We start from the raw sequence: 17,901 nt of genomic DNA on the forward strand, positions 1-17,901 counted from the left end.
AAAAAAACGTCTGCAGGAACGCGCGGGCGCGGGAAACCCGAAGCCGGGCGGCTCCCGCGGCGGCGGCGGCGGCGGCGGCTCCTTTTGTGACGGCGGGCCGCTCCCGTCTCGCGGTCAGGTGCGGCGGCCCCGCTGCCGGGGGCAACCGTCAAACAAAGGGGAGGTGGCGGCTGCGAGGGGGACAGGGGCGTGTCTGGGTTAGGAGGGGGGGCAAGACTAGTTAACGTGCGTCTGCCCTGACGCAATACGTGGCCAACTGCTGATGAAACAAGTGGTTGCTGACTGCCGTCATGCTGTCTCTCATCTTCAACACGCATCCGTCCCCCCCCCCCCACCTTCGCCTCACTGTCCTATGGACTGTTTGTAAGGCTGACCCCTTGGGGATGTGGCTAACCCTGTGACCGAGTTCTTTGATTGGCTAGGAAGGAGGACCAGGGGTCGACTCAGAGAAGAGTAGCCCTCAGTTGCCTTGAAGTCAATCTGAGTTCCCTTTACCGTGCAAAGTGTACGTAGAATTATGATGGAATGAGGACTTGAAGGGGAACCATTACTAACAACAACAGCAACACACAAAAAAAGCCTGCCTGTTGCCGGGGTGCTTGTTGTCGGCAGATCCAAGGAGGAGTTTCCTCATTGGCTGTCGCCATTGGTCATCAACGTGAGGAGAGCATTTTGAGTTCTGCCTGGTGGAGCCTCCCTCCCCAAGTTGTCCGGCCCCTACTGGCTCTCCCATTCCTGGTGCTGAAGGGAATAACAAACTGTGAATCCCCCCACGTTATCAGGTCAAAAAACAGATCAATAAACAGGCGAATTAATACCCAACCCGCTATCTCCCCGATCCTCATGCACAGGCCATCAAAATCCCACGCGCTGGTCCCGCGGGCGTCCTGTCATTAAAGCCGGTGAAAGAATGGAGAGGATGATGGATTTTGTGTTTAACGGTCGTTCATTGGAGGCACCGCTTCCAGATTGTCGATGACCTCATGCTCGTTCCTTTGGGCGGGGCCTCTGCGGGGGCCTGGATCCAGCCAAATCACTGTCATCGTCCAGGGTCTCCACCCCTCTGCTGGCTGAAACACATTTATTAAAAAGGGCGTCCCGTGTTGGACGGTTCCGCGGTGGGCGGAGCTTCCGTGTGTTATGAATCACTGATTCATGCAAACCAATCACGTTACTTTGCTGTGCATTGCATTTAATCGCAGCCGCTCAGCAGGCGCTGTTATCCATAGAACATAGTAATTCGTCCATATCAGCTAGCCATTGATAGCGACAGACTATTTAACCTGTTTTGGGGTCCACAAAGTCTTTCTCTTTCCCTTCACATCTATTCTCTGAAAATGAACAAGCACTAACCTCACAGTGGTCTTTTTTCACATCTCTGAAAGTTAAAAATATAAAAAAATATGTTAACTGTAGAAAGCTAGTTAGCGTTTAAAAATGGATCCCAAGGAAAGGGTTTAGCTAGCAGCATCAACACACTCCTGGCTGGGGATTTTCACAAGGCTGATTTATAGTTACTTATTGGTGTGACCAAGTACTTTCCCTGGGTTTTATTCTCAGAGAAATGGTCTGCCTGTGTTTATTCTGTGTGTGTGTGTGTGTGTGTGTATGTGCGCGTGTGTGTGTGTTTCTCTGTGTGTGTGTGTGTTTTCTGTGTTTGTTTGTGTGTGTGTGTGTGTGTGTGTTTTTCTGTGTTTGTGTGTGTGTGTGTGTGTGTGTGTGTGCGCTTGTGTGTGTGTGTGTGTGTGTGTGTGTGTTTTTCTGTGTTTGTGTGTGTGTGTGTGTGCCTCTGTGGTTATTGCATGGCTTAACAACTTAGTCATGGCTATAAAAGGGGGTCATTAATTCCCTGTAATTATCCTTGATTGGAAATGCATGTTGTTTGTTTACTTTTATTTTGTGTTTTTAGAAGCGGTAATTTGGAATTGTAGAAATTGCTCAGCATTTACTGTTATTGCAAAAAAAAAAAAAAAAAAAAAAAAAAAAACCCCTGAAATATCATTAAAGTATTCACGCTGTTAAGGGAAATGACTGTGGTTATGGTCAGGGATTTTGAGCCAATCACTTTTCATCTCCAAATGCAAAGTGTTCTAAAGTTTTTTTTTTTTTTTAAAGTGTGCAGCTGTGCTCAGAACCCAAACACAGGGTATTTTATATTACGTCCATAAATGAGAAATGAATAGTGTGGCATGCATTACGCTGTTGACGTGTGTGTATATTTCTGGAATTTTCTATTAATGAATTGAATTCTCATCGAGCTGTTCCGGTAGCTGTGTAATCAGGTAGCTGGAGCTGTGTGCTAATACCATGAACCCAAAGGTTGAACACTGTTGCCTCCGCCTCGACTCGCCTCAGAAACAGACGCCTTTAAATTGAAATTCTCACCATACCTCAGGAGAATTTTTTTTTTTTTCATATCTGTGCAAAATTTTTGTATCCCAACGGAGGTCACAATACGTGCGGTGTGTTGTTTGTTATTCGGTGCTAAGCTATCCGTCGGCAAATATTTACCTATATGCTTGTCTGTATGTGCACAGGAATATGCGGTATGCATACTATGAGTATTTGTTGTGGATTTTCAAAGTGGAGTGTAGATCAGAAGATCAGATTCTAATGTCAGAAGTACTGGGGCTAAAGTGGACTCTCTCTCTCTCTCTCTCTCAATTTCCTTCTCTCTCTCCCTCTCCCCCTTCTTTCTCTCTCTCCCTCTCGCTCTCCCTCTCCCCCTTCTTTCTCTCTCACTCTTTCTCTCGTTCTTTCCCTCTTCATTCTCTTTCTCACTCTTGCTTTCTCGCTTTCTCTCCACCCCCCTCTCTCTCTACTTCTCCTTTCCTCTCTCTCTACTTCTCCTTTCCTCCCTCTCGCTATCCCTCTTTCCTTCTCCGTCTTTCTTTCTCTTTTCTCTCGCTCTCCCTCTGTTTCATTGTCTCTCTCTGTCCCTCCCTCCCTTTCTCCCTCTCTCTCTCTCCCTCTCTCTCTCTCCTTCCCTCCCTCCCTCCCTCTCTCTCCCTCTCTCCCTCTCTCTTCCTCCCTTCCTCTCTCCCTCTCTCTCTCTCTCCCTCCCTCTCTCTCTCTCTCTCTCTCTCTGTCTCTTTTCTCTATCTATTCTCTCTTTTCTGCCTGTGGTTAGTTTTTTTTGATAGTTTTTCTCTTTATGTTGATTGTCTATTATTTTTATTTTGAAGTACAGTAATTTCTGTGGCTGAACGATGTCCCAATAAAAGGGTTTTTAAATCTCAAATCTCTCTCTCTCTCTCTCAGACCTGTTGCGTGCTCGCCAGGAGGCGGTGGCGGCGGTGCGGAACCAGGGCGCCATGGAGGCCCACCTGCCGTCGGCAGGAAGCTCGTCCAGCCAGCGGCGCAAGCAGGGCCTGCCGCAGCACCGCGACGCGCACTTCCCCGAGAGGTGAGCCGCCGAGCGCCGCGAGGGTCAAGCGCACGCGTCACCCCGGCGACAAGGGGTCAAACGCATGCGTCGCCACGGCGACCAGGGGTGAAACGCACGCGTCGCCACGGCGACCAGGGGTCAAACGCACACGTCGCCCCGGCGACCGGGGGTCAAACACGCACATCGCCCATTCGCACGCTCAGATGCACGTGCAGTCAGGTGTGCAGAAATATCTACCGAACACAGTCGCGCGCACGCACGCGTAGGCACGCTGTCAGTGGCACGTACGCACACAAACACAGACGCGCTCGAAACGGTTCGGGGGACAGAAGCAGGCTTGTTCAGGGATGGTTTGCAAAGCCTTTAAAGCCGCTTGACCGAACAGAAGGCTGCTAGCACCGCAAAGCTCTGAAACCCTGCTCAGATGTGAGTGGCGCTTTTGTGTGTGAGTGAGTGAGCGAGTGAGTGAGTGAGAGGGAAGGAGGGAAGGAGGGAAGGGGGGAAAGAGGGAGAGGGGAGAGCCAGCAGGGCTGGAGCTGAAATAGCAGAGGTTCCTCTCCTCCTCTGGCCGGGCGAGAGGCAGCCCCAGACCTTCCCGGTCGCACACATGGTATCACTTTCTGTCTGGTCCACATGGCGCGGGACGTCTGAGGGGGAGGCAGCAGGCAAGGCCGGGAACATCCGCAAAGAATCAAGCGTGTGTCACGGACATGTGCGCAGGGACGGGGTGCCTGCCCGCACCCCCCTCCCCGCCCCTTTAACCCCCCGTCCCGAAACCCCGTCCCTAAACAGCGTCCCTGACCCTAACACCCCCACCCCGTCCCAAAACCCCGTCCTGAAACCCCCGTCCCAAAACCCCGTCCCTAAACAGCGTCCCTGACCCTAACACCGCCAAACTCCGTCCCTAACCACTCGTCCTTAAACCCCCATCCCTAACCACCCATCCCTAAGCCTCACCCCCCCCCCCCCCATCCCAGAACCCCATTCCTAAACCCCCCTTGCCCCAAAACTGATTCCCTAAACCTCCCTCCCCCCCCCACCCCACCCCGCCCCCCGTTCCAGCCCTCCAGCCTCGCAAACAAAAACGGGGGAAAAGACGTGGAAAGAAGCGCTCAGTAAAACCGCATGAATATTTCAGCGTAATAACGAACCCGGGCCCCTATACCAATGAATACTGCATGAACGGGGGGCCGGGGGGCCGGGGGCCCGACTGCGAGGAGGCGTTCACCGCGGGACGGAGAAAATGGGAAGAACGCAGGGAGGGGAGGGCGGGGGAGGGTGGGGAGTGGAGGGGCGGGAGGAAAAGAAATCGAAATTTGCGGTAATTGGATCAACCAGTGTGCATTATCTGTCCGCGGGCCTGTTCAATTTGATCTCGTCAGGAAGTGCCGGCGAGGCTGCCTGGGCGGACCGGCGGCTCAGGGTCGAGCCGACCGTCCTGGCGACGCGCGCCTCGCAACCCCCACCCCCCCCTCCCCGCTTCCCCCTCCCTCCCCCTCCCTCTGCAAACCCCCTTACCCCCCCCCCCCCCCGCCCCCAACCCGCAAACAGAATCCAGGCAGCGGGGGTAATTGGCTGTCGATTATTTATGTGGCGCGAGGAGCCCGAGTGTCAATAATGGGCCGAGCGGGAGGAGGGAGGCTGGCCGCCGCCGGGCCGCCGCGCCGCCGCCGCCGCACTGCGGGCGCGCGGGGGTGTAAAATTTCCATCCCGGCTTCCTGTCGGGAGAGCAGCGCCGATCCGGTCAGCCAGTCGCCGCGGGTTTTCGCTGCAGAGAATAATTAGCCACACAGGACCGCGGTGAGCGCGTGTGTGTGTGTGCGTGTGTGTGCGTGTGTGCGTGTGCGTGTGTGTGTGCGCTCGCGTTAGGCAGACCTACGTGCTGTGCAGGTCGGGGGCGAGAGGATGTTGATTTTTTTTCTCCTCTCCTCTTCTCTCCCCTCTCTCTCTCTCTCTCTCTGTTTAACTCTTTCATTGGCTCCAGTCGGTACTCTTAAAGATACACAATAACCTTTCAGCCTTACAAAAAAAATCAAAATACAAAAAGACGAAATTAATACATTTTTCATTTTGTATACATAGACTGTAAAAATGGGGCTTACGATGCAAACTACTAATTTTGGCTCTATTTATTTTTGAAAGTATCTATGAAAATCAGGATTCTCTACGGTTTTGTGTCCGCTGTTAGGGGGCAGATGTGTGGCTCTCTCCCCCTCTGACTGTCTGAGAGGCGATTGGCCCGAGCGGGAGGAGCTGAACGAGCCTGCTCGAAAAATCTTCAGGCCCCGAGCGCAAACCCTCCAGCGCTGCGTCCTAATTGATAGTCAGGAGGCCATTAGCAGATATTGTCGAAAACAAATCACCGAGCGGATCGATATTTTTAAAGCGCGGGCTGCCGCTCGTCCCGGCTTAAATGGCGGATCACATTTTAGTAATTGGCAAATCCGAATGTTTTTGGCACGGGAGGGAGGGAGGGAGGGAGGGAGGGGAGCAGTTTCGAGCAGACATTGGTCTAGGCGTGGGGCGGGCGGAGGTAGGGGAGGGGGTGGGGGGTGGGTGGGTGGGGGGGTGGAGAAGGGGAAGCGGGAGCTTCATACATTTTAATGAGCTTCCTTTGCAAATGTGTTCCTGCGGAGCCCGGGGTTTTTTAATCCCCCGCGTTCCCGTCATTAGGGGGGGCGGGGGGAGGGGGGGGGGGGGGGGGGGCGCGCCAAACGCCGAGTGGTCGAAAGCTCGGAGAGCTCGGCGCCGTTTCCGTCGTCTGGAGGGGGGGGGGGAACAAAAAAAGGTCATCAGGAGAGCCGCGTGCGTTTCTGAATGCATTTCCAGTTTTTTTTTTTTCAGAAGGATGGGTTTGAAATTACAGTTGAGCTTTCCGGTCTCGTGTTTCCGTGGCTCCCGGTTGGATTTCGGTCTGGTCGGGCACCTGCTCGCAGGTGAAGAGAACGCAGCCTCTTCGTCCCCTCCCGTGTTAGGAAGAGGAGGGGAGCTGGAGCCTTTTCATTTGAAAAAGTACAATAGTGCTCGTGGTTCTCCACTTAAGGTGGGGAAAAAAAGAAAACCTTCCTTCAGTCAATTACCCACTAACAATTTTTCATGCCTTTGTGTGTGTGAGAATATGTAAGTGTGTGTGTGTGTGTGTGTGTGGTAATGCTCACTGCTGCTTAGTGGGGCTAGAAGTGGGGTCCTTTGGGAGTTTTTTAATTATTAAATGATAATGGGTTCCCTGTCAGGGACTCTGCTTTGCAGCTGCGTGTGGAGTTTTGGGGCCCCTCGTGGCTTGTGTTTGTGGAATGGGACAGAGCATGGTGTACCCCGTCTCCTTCTCCTCTCCGCTTGCCTGCCCTGCCCTGCCGGCTCCTTGGCCAGGCCCCTTTACAGGAGTATCGGAGAAGAGCTCAGTCTAAAGATCGGTCAGCGTCCTGTGTGAGCGAAACTGGAACGCAATAACGATCCGACAGAGGATCTGTTCCTGCCTGAAAATGCACCGCGGAAAAAAGCTCCCTATTCCACATTTAAATGTATGTTAATATGCGTGTCCACTGCAAAATATAGCTTATAGAAGCTAAATACATTGATAAATTGTCAGCATTTTGCCACCTATTACAGGGTAATTCTCTCTCCTTCTCCTTCTCCTTGCTCAGCCCTGTGTGTCAGTGTGTTGCCTGTAATGTGCGTTCTGTACAATGACAGACAGAGATAGACCAATGGACAGACTCATTATAATCACTGTGATCAGTACTGAGGCAGAGGAGTATGAATTGTTAAAAGTATGAACTGTAATGCAATAGCTGTATAGTAATGGACGTCCATAGCTAGCTTCGCCTATAGATGCAAGAGCAGAGGAACGCACTGTGGGCACTCTATGGTCAGGGGTTGAGGAGTGCGCCATTCCGCGAAAACCACCATGCCTCTCCCGAGCCTTTCCGCCTTCCCAGCCCAGAGTGAAACGGTTAATGCCTCCCTCGCTCCTAAATTGCTTCCCATAAAGCGAGCAGCACGTCTGCGGGGCACGTCCCAACCCCCCCCCCCCACCCTCCACCCCTCCATCTCCCCCCACATCTCCCCCCCCCCCACCCCCCCACCCCCGCCCCCCTCCCTCTCCCATGATTACAGCTAATTACGCCTCCCGGCTCTGCTCATGCAGCTTTAATTGGCCGTTACTCATCCGCGGGCCGTCCGGGGCGGCGCGGGGGCTGGCGGGCCCCGGCCACCGCGGGTCTGGGACTAATTGCGAGGCCTGAGGGATTAGGCCAGGTGATTACACACTTCACAGTGTAATTACATAAGCAGCGCTGGCCCCGCTCCGCTGCCTGCCTGCCTGCCTGCCTGCCCGCCCGCCTCCCCCCTGCCTCCCCCGGGCCGGAGGTCACGCGCCGCGCCCCCCCCCCCCCCCCCCCGCCCCCCCCCTCCCCTCCAAGATTAATTGGAGCTGCCACTGGAGCGCGAGGCGCCGGCGGCGCGGCTACGCGATTAGCATTAACATTTCAGCTGCAGCGGGTCGATCGGAGATTCGACCCCCCCCACCCCCCGCCTCGCTCCCTCCCTCGCCTCCCCCCGCCTCGCTTCGCCTCTCGCTCTCGCCTCCTCGCTTCCCGCCACCCCCCTCCTCCCCCCTGCCCCCCCCCCTCGCCTGCCCTTTTTTGCTCGCGGGCTCCAGCAGCGCACAAACACGGGCTTCTGGAGCAGGCGAAGGCAGAGAAAGGGTACGAAAATACAAGGGGTGTGGGGGTGGGGGGGGGTTGGGGGTGGCGGGGGGGGGGGGGGGGCGGTGAGCCGTGGCCTTCGGGGTAGGGGGGGGGGGGGGGAGTTTGGGGGGGGGCAAGCAGGGCCGGAGAGGCCCACAGCGACCCGCATCAACAGAGGGGCGGGAAAAGGGACCCCCACAGGGGATGCTGGGGACCCCCGCGCTCCAGCACTGACCGTGTTCTCCTAAAACCTCCTGGCGCTCGCTCGTCCCGCCCTGTTTTTGTTTGTTGCGCTTAAATTCTCTGTTTCCAAGCGCTCAGGATGGGAGCCTGTCCATGGCCACTCAGTAAAAAATGTTAATAAACGTAATCAATGGGCTTCATAATGCAAGCGTGACACACTACCTTGCAGGGAAGGAGAAACAGCCTCTGGCAAAGGCCCCGACCCAGCTGTCGAACTGCGGCGCGCTCTTATTGTGTATTCTGTCTTTGTACGAGGGTGTGTGTGTGTGTGTGTGCGCGTTTTTTTTTTTTTTGAGTGGGGGGGGGGGGGGTTGACAACATCCCTGCTGGCAAGACTAATGGGGGGGGGGGGGGGGTTGCAACTCGCGAGCACATATGCTCAGCGGATTAAAAATAAGACAAAGAAAAAAAACTGCAATATCATTCCCATCTGTGGTTGGTTCTGCGGTGCCGTTATTTTGTACACACGACGCTGCGATGCTGAGGGGCTCCAGTGCACTGGCTCTGGTGATCAGGACACTGCTTGTGTTTTTATCATCATTGTTTTTCATTCCCAAATATCTGCTCAGTCCAACCCGGGAGATCTTTGTTGCTCGCCATGCCATTTCCTCTCGCGACCGTGCCGTAGATCTCCAGTCCACCAGACGCATATTATTCAACAATTTTTTTATAGCACCGCTAGCGTTTTCGGTAAAATAAGCAGTGCCACATTTTTTACCGTGAATCGTACGACGTGCGTTTCGCAGCGAATCACAGCGTTCCTTTTTTTTGTGTCCGTCCCACAGGGATATTTCACACCCTCCGCCCCTCCTGTCCCCGCAAACCGCCCCGCACATCGCGCTGGGACCCCACCTGCGGCCCCCGTTCCTGAGCCTGCCGTCTGCTTTGTGCCAGGCTCCAGGTAAGTCACACCCCCTCCCCACCACCCCCACACACACACACACACACACCCCAACGAAATATACTGCCTACAGAGGACCCTTTCCGGCTGACTTTTAACCTCTGAGCCACAATTCATATCAAGTCAATAAACAATCATAAATACTGCAGAGAGCTGCAGTGGCCACAGGCCTTAGAGAAAACGAACAGAAAGAAATAGGTAATGGTTTTTTCTAAAATTGGAGGGGGGGGGGGGGGGGGGGGGGTTCCTCATTGTAAATTTCACCATTGTCCTGCTACAAGCAGAGAGGCATACGGCATACGACATACCATTTTATCATAAACTAAGAACAGAGTACAGTTCAGAAACGGAGTACAAAAGAGTACAATTTAAATAATGCTTGGCGTTCTGTCGCCGGATTGGACGGATTTTACTGAAATGTGTGACTGCTTCCCTCCCCCACAGGATACGGCTTCCTGCAGCCGGCGCAGGCGGAGATGTTCGCGCGGCAGCAGGAGATGCTCCGGAAACAGAACCTGGCAAGGTAGTGCATTGTGGGACTGACGGAGGCCCGGGCTTTTTAAAACGGTCGTTACGTTTGAGGGCTAGCGGGCGGTTTGTTCGGCCGAGGTAGCTTCCGTGCTTCCCCATTGTCTAAACGAGTCCCTGACTGACCTGCAGGAGTCCTGTTGGGCCGTACCCTTGAGTAGGAGGCCAGGGTTTCGGTCAGGTTCCTCGTTCCTCTCGCGCAATAGCAGCTCCCCCGGTGGACTGGAGGCCAGCGTAGCGATGTTGCAGCAGGGCGAGCGGCAGGCTTACAGTACACAATCTGGGCGTTCAAAATGGCGGAAGAAGAGAAAGATGATGAAACAAAACGTGAACTGAACGTGAGCTTGACTAAGCAAGTTGAGTTTACATCGTGTGCCAGTGGATCTGTGTTTCTGCTTAGTGCTGTGTGTGGTAAATACCTCACACAGTGCTGCGGAGAGGACAGTTAAACAAATAAATAGATAAAAGAACGGCCCTCACTTTTTTTTACGAAGACACCTTATCAGTGGCGGGCAATGCTGAATGTCCTTGCTTTTGTAAAAGCAGTGTGGCAATTAACACCTGACCTGGCTAACTGAATGCTAAGTGAATCTGAATGGCTAATTGACGGCAAATGCACATCATAAAGCAATCGCGTTAGAATCTCTGACACCTATTCTCGCCAGTGGGCAATTACAAGCCAATCTATTTACTGGAAACCTCTTAACCATACATTACAGATCTACGTTAATGTTATTGTTGATCTATGTTAATGCTGCAACAAAGTACCACCGAATTTGTACCAAATACTGTTTTTGTTACCCTTTAATGTTACACAGAATCTGTCTCTACATGAGAAATACCCATCAAATTTTATATATTACAAGCACAGCAACTAAAATAGATAAATACAAACTGGAAATCTTTTATCTTACATAATCTGTGACTGAATATGATGAATTTGAAAGCTACTCTGACTCTGTATGGCCAAGTGTGAATTTTAACAGCAGTGACTGAGAACCAAGTAGACAGGCTATTTTGGACTCTTTGGTTGAGTATGTATTGAGCTGTGTGTATGTGTGTGTGTGTATGCGTGTGTGTGCGTGTGTGTGTGTGTGTGTGTGCGCGTGTGTGTGTGCGCTGGCAGGCTGGAGATGTCGGCGGAGCTGCTGAGGCAGAAGGAGCTGGAGACGCTGCATCGGCAGAGGATTTTTGGGGACCCCCTGGGGTTGCACCCCGGCCTGCCCCCGGACCACCCCGCCCTGCGCAGCCTGCACGAAATCCCCGAGGGGCACCCGCTACGGGAGGAGCTGAACCGCCGCAACGCCATGCTGGTGCTGCGCCACAGCAGCGCGCCGCTGCTCTCCCTCAACCACCAGGGGGCGCCGGGGTGCGCGCCACCCAAGGAGCCCGGGTCCCGCAAGAGCTCGCGGAAAGGGGGCCACGCCCGCGGGGACCCACACGAGGGGCCCGCCCAGGCCAAGGACTCGCAGGGGGAGGGGCGTATGCACGAAGGCGGGGCCGACGGGCGGGACGAGGAGATGAAGGACTCGGAGAGCGAGGCGGAGGTGGGCGAGGACCGGCTGGAGGGCCCAGCCAAGGCCGACGGCCACGCCGCCGGATCCGACCTGGGGCAGGGCAAGGACGGGGCCAAGCCCGGCGAGGGAGGGAAAGATTTGGGCGAGGCGTCCGGACGGCTCAGCGCCCCCTGCAGCTCCGCGGGACCCGCCTCCCCCAGCCACCAGGCCTTCACCCCGGGGATGGGCAAGAGCGAGGCCAAATACCTCCCACCCGGGACCTTCCCCCCGTTTCCAGCACAGACCTTCCCCTTCGGCTTCCCGTACAGCCCCTACTTCCACAGCGGTGAGTTCCCCTCAGCACCACAGGGCCTTTCCAATTTACACATGTAAAAAATTCATGTCATTTTTATGGAGACACAAGATTCAGTTGTGCTTGTTTAGTGTATTCAGTTAGTACATTTGTATGAAGTTTGTTTAAAAGTTTGTGAAATTCAAAAAAAAAAAAACGAAAAAAAAAAAACTGCCTTTTCTCCATCCAGAAAAGCTATATCTTTATCTGGCAAACTTTCTTCACAGTTTTTAAGTAAGGTCCATACTGCCTGATAATATTAGGGAAGCAGACTGAGACAGGAGCTTTGGTTTTGGAATGGAATGAAGGAGTCGCTTGACACAGTGTTCCCCTGAAACACCCTCTGGATGTCTGCTGTCCTGCCCGCGCGAGCTGAGCTGAGCTGAGCTGAGCTGAGCTGAGCTGAGCTGAGCTGAGCTGGGCTCTTTCTTCACCGCGCGGCAGAACGGCCGCTCGAGGATCTCAGGCCTGCGCGGAATGTCGTATCGCCAGCCTGGTTTCCTTAAACAAAAGCAAAAAAACGTCCGCGGAATGAGGAAGTGCCTGGCGGGAGGCCGGCGGCGAGCGACGTCCGTCGGACGCGTCGCGGCGTCGGCGCCTCCCGGCGAGCAGGAAGCAGCCGCTGGCCGGCTCCGTCTGGGGCGCTCGGGCTGAGGCGCGGCGCGGTCGCGAGGGCGTGAGGGCGTGAGGGCGCGCGCGCGTGCGTGCGAAGGCCACCCTGGAATCTTCACTTTTACTCCCAGCGCCACTTCTCCATTCCAAAAGCGCTTTCGCCTCAGATGCTTGAAAGGCGGGAAGAGAGAAATGGTGTGGAGTGCTGAAAAGAGAAAGAGAAAAAAATCCTGCGGTTCCAGTCGTCCCCCGGGGGGTTTTTCCCTTCTTTTTTTTTTTGTTTTTGTTTTTCCGCAGTCGCTAGAGGCCCATGTCCTCTACACGCTGTCGCCAGCCCCCCCTCCCCTTCCCCCGGGCCGCACCCCCGCCCCCCCTCGCCCTCCCGCTTCCCCTCAGCCGGCGAGATGTATGAGTCACATGAAACACATTACCGCCACTTTCTTTTTCCAGCACGAAGACCTCCCTCAGGAAGGAGCCCTCAAATTGACCCTTGCTGAACCCCCCGTTAGAGACTGGGCCATTAATGTAGATGTGCGGCGCGGAGCGGAAGGGAGGAGGAGGAGGAGGAGGAGGTGGGGGGCGAGGAGGGGGGGACGGCAGCGCTCCGTTTCCCAGCGCGGGCTGTCACTAATGATTTCTGCTCCCTTCTCTCCCCTCGGGGGGGCTGCACAGGCGCCATGGGAGGTCTGCTCCTGGACGGGGAGGAGGCGCCGCCCATGGAGGACATCAGCAAGTGGACGGTGGAGGAGGTGTGCGGCTTCATCAACGGGCTGGCCGGCTGCTCCGAGTACTCACAGGTGAGGGGAGGGGTGACGGAGGCAGGGAGGGTGGAGGCGGAATATTCTGTTTGGGGTACGGTGATATAAGGAAGGGGGGTGGGGACTGAACCTCACATGTGAAACAGCAGGGGGGAAAAAGGGGGTTAATGATAATTTTGTTTAAACCAATTTAAAAATAATGGAATCTAAGTTATTCTTTTCTCCCAATTTGGAATGGCTAATTGTTTTCCCGCGCCATCGCTGCAACATTCACTCTCAGTCGGGGAGAAGCACATGGACACTGCTGAAACATGCACTGCTGCTGGCTCCTGCTTTCCACCCAGCAGTTGGGTCGTGCCGTCGTTAGGTCACATGACCGCGGTCCACGCACACAGCGGGCGCTTAAGCAACAAGAGGAGTCGCTTTTGCTTGATGAGACGGGGATGACCCTACCGACTGAAACCCTCCGACCTTCGGCAACCTCGCGGCGTGTCGCTACACTGACAACCACGCGCTTTGGCAAGACTGTCCATCTGCATTCCATACGTTAAACCACTTCGACATGAGTTTTAGGAATATGCGCAACCCTGAACACGTACAGCAGAGCCCTGTATTTTTCTAAACCTTTGATTTGGCAAAGAAAATGAAAGACCGTCCACAGTTGAGTGGATTTCCCTCCACCCCTTTCTTGGGTATCATCCAAATGCAGCCAAGTGACCCAAAGCCTGTTCTAGTGTGAGGAAGCTAAACAGAGCAGAACAGGAAGTGATGTAACGGACGGTGCTTGAGAACAGCAGGGTTCAGTTTATCGCCCAACCACCCCCCACCCCACCCCCCCCCATTCCCACCCCCACTGAGGGCTGTGCTGGTCTTCCCCGCCTAGGTGTTCCAAGAGCAGGCCATCGATGGCGAGACCCTCCCCCTGCTCACCGAGGACCACCTCCTCAACAACATGGGCCTCAAACTTGGCCCCGCCCTGAAGATCCGTTCCCAGGTAGGCCTGGACGGCTTCGTTTGTTGCCGGGTCATAGGCCCGGTCACATGGCCTCTCCACACGAGGCAGTCAGCGGCGTTAATATACATTACATATGTATTTATTAGACCCGTAGTTACATTTCCAGAGGGGTCTCCGTTGCCAGCGTGGTCTGTTGCGCCCTTAAAGAGGACTATTGAGCGAGTATTGGTCATGTTGTACATTCGACCAGTCAGAATAGTACGCCAACTTGTCAGAAGCCAAAAACGTGGCATTCATGCACAAATTGCTGCATATCCCCTAAGTTCCTTTTATCTGCCAAGTGACGGGCTAACTCATAAATCAACAAGTGAAATATTGCAGCGTTTGAAATGCTATTCGGACTATCCACCGAAGCCATGGGCAGAACACAACTGGCTTCCTCTCAACGGGTATAGGGAGGGTATAAGTTGGCCAGGATTCTTCAGCTGACTGCAGCATTAGGCACCCCCAAAAAATACACCGGACACCCGCGGACTAACAGTCGTCATTACTAAGACATGTGCCTCTCCTCAGTGTGGACCGAACCCCCTGTAGCACCGTAGCATTGACTGCAAGGCCCAAGTCACAGGCTGACGTGTGAGTGCGTTTCAGCTGTCAGTGCTCAGCGATGACCTGATAGCACAATGTGAAATTCCAAATTGGAGAGAAAAAAATGACATGGGGGCGGGGGGGGGGGGGGGGTTGGTTGGGGTATGTTCATAACATAGAAAAAACCTAGACTTTGCATTAAAAGAGCCTTTGAACCAGGGCTAGAGTTCTTGGGCATCAGCATTTGACCTTAAATACAACCATGTAATGAATATTTAAAGACTTCTGGTGAAAAGCACACACTAAGTGACATAAAAACATTTTTTTTTCACAAAGTTGATGAATAAATATTTGTTTTGTCTATCCCGACCTTCCTGAGTTTCACTGAGAGATAACTGACTCAAAAAATACCTTTGATTTCCAGTTTTATATTGTTAAAGGTCAAATGCTGATCGTTCAGGGAAAGCCACTGGTGTCTTTGAGGACGTGTCCCATTTTTTAAAAAATGACGGTGCATTGTGGGTAACGTGGGCGTGTGGCTGGTCTCCTCAGGTGGCGCGGCGCGTCGGCAGAGTGCTCTACATGACCGGCTTCCCGCTGGCCTTCCCGCTGCCGCCATCTGTTCTGCGCCCCCCGGAGCGGGACGCCCCGCCGCCCGAGAACCGCCCCCCCTCCGCCGGCGGCGCCCCCTCCCCGTACGGCGGCCCGCCCGCCTGCCGCGCCTCCCCCAAGCAGGAGGACGGAAGCGCCTCCGCGGCGGGAGTCTGCAACAACGGCAAGCCGCCGTCCTAAGACGACGACGGCGAAGAGGAAGAAGAAAAACAAAACAAAAACAACAAAAAAAAAAACACGAAAAGAATCCCAGGGACAGCTTTCAGCTTCTGCCAGAGAGAGAGGAGAGAAAGAGAGGAGAGGAGGGAGAAAATGAAGAAAATGGCCTCCATCCCTTCAGCTAACCTTCAGCGTAACTAAGACCTGTCCTTGAGGCCTGGAGACAGAGGCTCTCATTTGGACAAAAAAAAAAAAAAAAAAACATAGTTAAAGACAATCAATTGAATAAAGTCCCATCGCCCTTGAACTGCTGATGGCAGGGGAGCAGGCGTAATCCAAAAACGTGTGAAAACAGGGGGAGGGTGAACGAGGGTCTGGGCGGGAAAGAGACAGGAAGCATCAGAGAGAGAGAGAGAGAGAGAGAGAGAGACAGCACGAGCATACAGCTGGCCTTTAACAGCCTGCCAAAAAGACAAGAAAAGAAAAGGAAAAAAAACAGACGCAGCATTCTTCAGTGTCAGACAGACAATACAGGAAGCGTGTCTTTCCAGGGATGAACCGAGAGAGGAAGGCAAAATAATTTAACCATTTTTTTAATTTAATTTTTTTTTTTTTTTGAGGAAATTTAAAAAAAAAAAAAAAAAAAAAAAAAAAACAAACTCCCAGACGTGGACCGGAATGAGTCAAAGGAGGAAGGAACTCGCCACAACTATGCATTCCACGGATCAATACCAAAGATAACAGGATGCGATCTCGGTGGTGCGCACCTCCACACAGCCTGCTGGCCCGTGCTGACCGGACAGCGCCCAGAAAGGGGGCAGACTGTGGCCCATGCTCGTGCGACGGGGTGGGGGGACCGATAAGACTGAGCCGTCCTTGTGCTCTACAATACCCCCCCCTTCCTCGACTATTTGAACTTTAACCTTTTTCTTTGGCCTACATTTGGGACACAGGAAGTGCCTGGCAGCAGAACTCGGCTCACGTTTGTGGATAGCGGCTCTGTCAGTCCTGGACGTCTGTACGATCACGTTTACTACTGTGGGAGAACAAACTAAGCCTAATTGTACAGTAACTCATTATGAACTTTAAAAAAAAATTATCCTGAAGGTTACATAAGTGGTACTTTTTGTTAAGTGTAGTTGCACGTACCCAGCCCCCCCCCCCACCCCACCCCTTACTGAACAAAATATGACTTGCTAATATTGGTGGTACTTTTAGTTTTTTTTTTCTCTCCAACATTTCCTGTTTGATACGCAGTCTATTGTAACATTAAAAGCCCCTACCTTCAAATGCTGCTTAATAGCAAAATAAATATGAAAAACCCTGAAAATATTTATAGCTCTTTTGTTATAGTCAGGTTGACATGATACATAATTATTCATCCTATAAATGGATGCCAAAGATCAACCTTTATATTGTTCTGTTTTCCTCTGTTACAGGGAAGTGAAAGGCACAGAGCTCTTTATGCAAATCTTAGAGTCCGTCACGGCTTTTTTTAACAAAAAAAAATGTAAACAAAGACAAATTAAAATGGTCTGTAGATTTTCCCGTCGATGTTGGATTATTTTGCTTTCTGTTTATTTAGCGCAGGAAAATAAATTCCCCGAATGAAGTTTCTACTGGTTGCCTTTACCCCTCTCCACCAATGACGGGTCAGGATTTATGCGAGGTGCTCCTGTTGATTTCAGAAGGTGGTTTGTGAGTGGGGGGGTGGGGCGGGTGGATTGTATAATCTATGGCTGGACAGCAGATTAGGGAGGGGCAGGTTGAATGGTCCACTGGCCCTCCCTTACCCCTCTCCATACAGCCCTATGGGACAGCTGCCATCTTAGAACAGCCAGTGCCAGGTGTTCTGCATGATATGGTCTCTGGGATATCATCGGCCTGCCTGCACGCACATACACACATGCTCCCTCTCACACACACACACACACGCTCCCTCTCTCTCACACACACACACGCTCGCTTTCTCTCACACACACACACACGCTCCCTCTCTCTCACACACACACATGCTCTCTCTCTCTCTCTCACACACACGCACACACACGCACGCACATACACACATGCTCTCTCTCTCTCTCTCACACACACACACGCATACACACACACACGCTCGCTCTCTCTCTCACACACACACACACGCACGCACATACACACATGCTCTCTCTCTCTCTCTCTCTCTCACACACACACACACACACACGCTCCCTCTCTCTCACACACACACACACACACGCGCATATACACATATGCTCTCTCTCTCTCTCTCACACACACACACACACACACACACACACACATACACACCTTCTCTCACTCACACACACATACACCCACACTTTCCCCTCCACACAAGCCCCTCCATACATCTCGCCACCAGTCTCCTCACCACACAAAATAGCGCCTTCCTTGACAAACACAGCTATCAGCTCTCTTATCTACCCACTGTGAAAGCCTTCTCGTCAAACTAAGCAAACACACTGCGCGCACACGTCCACCACAAGAGACCCTTTCAGGACTCGCTTTTCTGCATCGATACACACCGTCTTCGTAGTCAGAAACCAGGGCTTTGATCGCTCATTATGCCACCATTAAACATCTCACACGAGCATAAAAAT

At 53.1% G+C, this 17,901-nt stretch overlaps 1 protein-coding gene across 5 annotated transcripts in view; it reads left to right on the plus strand.

The window, feature by feature from the left end:
• samd11 (sterile alpha motif domain containing 11) overlaps nucleotides 1-15,357 on the plus strand; it is a 72,247-nt gene extending 56,890 nt beyond the window's left edge. For 4 of the 5 annotated variants that reach the window (XM_035389179.1, XM_035389180.1, XM_035389183.1 and 1 more), the window contains exons 7-13: nucleotides 3,262-3,406; nucleotides 9,105-9,220; nucleotides 9,665-9,743; nucleotides 10,875-11,590; nucleotides 12,881-13,005; nucleotides 13,850-13,960; nucleotides 15,062-15,357. In XM_035389179.1, coding sequence (XP_035245070.1) covers nucleotides 3,262-3,406; nucleotides 9,105-9,220; nucleotides 9,665-9,743; nucleotides 10,875-11,590; nucleotides 12,881-13,005; nucleotides 13,850-13,960; nucleotides 15,062-15,301 — 1,532 coding nt within the window. In that variant the 3' untranslated portion in view covers nucleotides 15,302-15,357. The remainder of the gene's footprint in view (nucleotides 1-3,261; nucleotides 3,407-9,104; nucleotides 9,221-9,664; nucleotides 9,744-10,874; nucleotides 11,591-12,880; nucleotides 13,006-13,849; nucleotides 13,961-15,061) is intronic. The other variant, XM_035389181.1, reaches the window with a different exon arrangement.
• Nucleotides 15,358-17,901: the final 2,544 nt, after the last annotated feature.

The sequence above is a fragment of the Anguilla anguilla genome, chromosome 13, assembly GCF_013347855.1.
Source record: "Anguilla anguilla isolate fAngAng1 chromosome 13, fAngAng1.pri, whole genome shotgun sequence".
Classification (NCBI taxonomy): domain Eukaryota; kingdom Metazoa; phylum Chordata; class Actinopteri; order Anguilliformes; family Anguillidae; genus Anguilla; species Anguilla anguilla.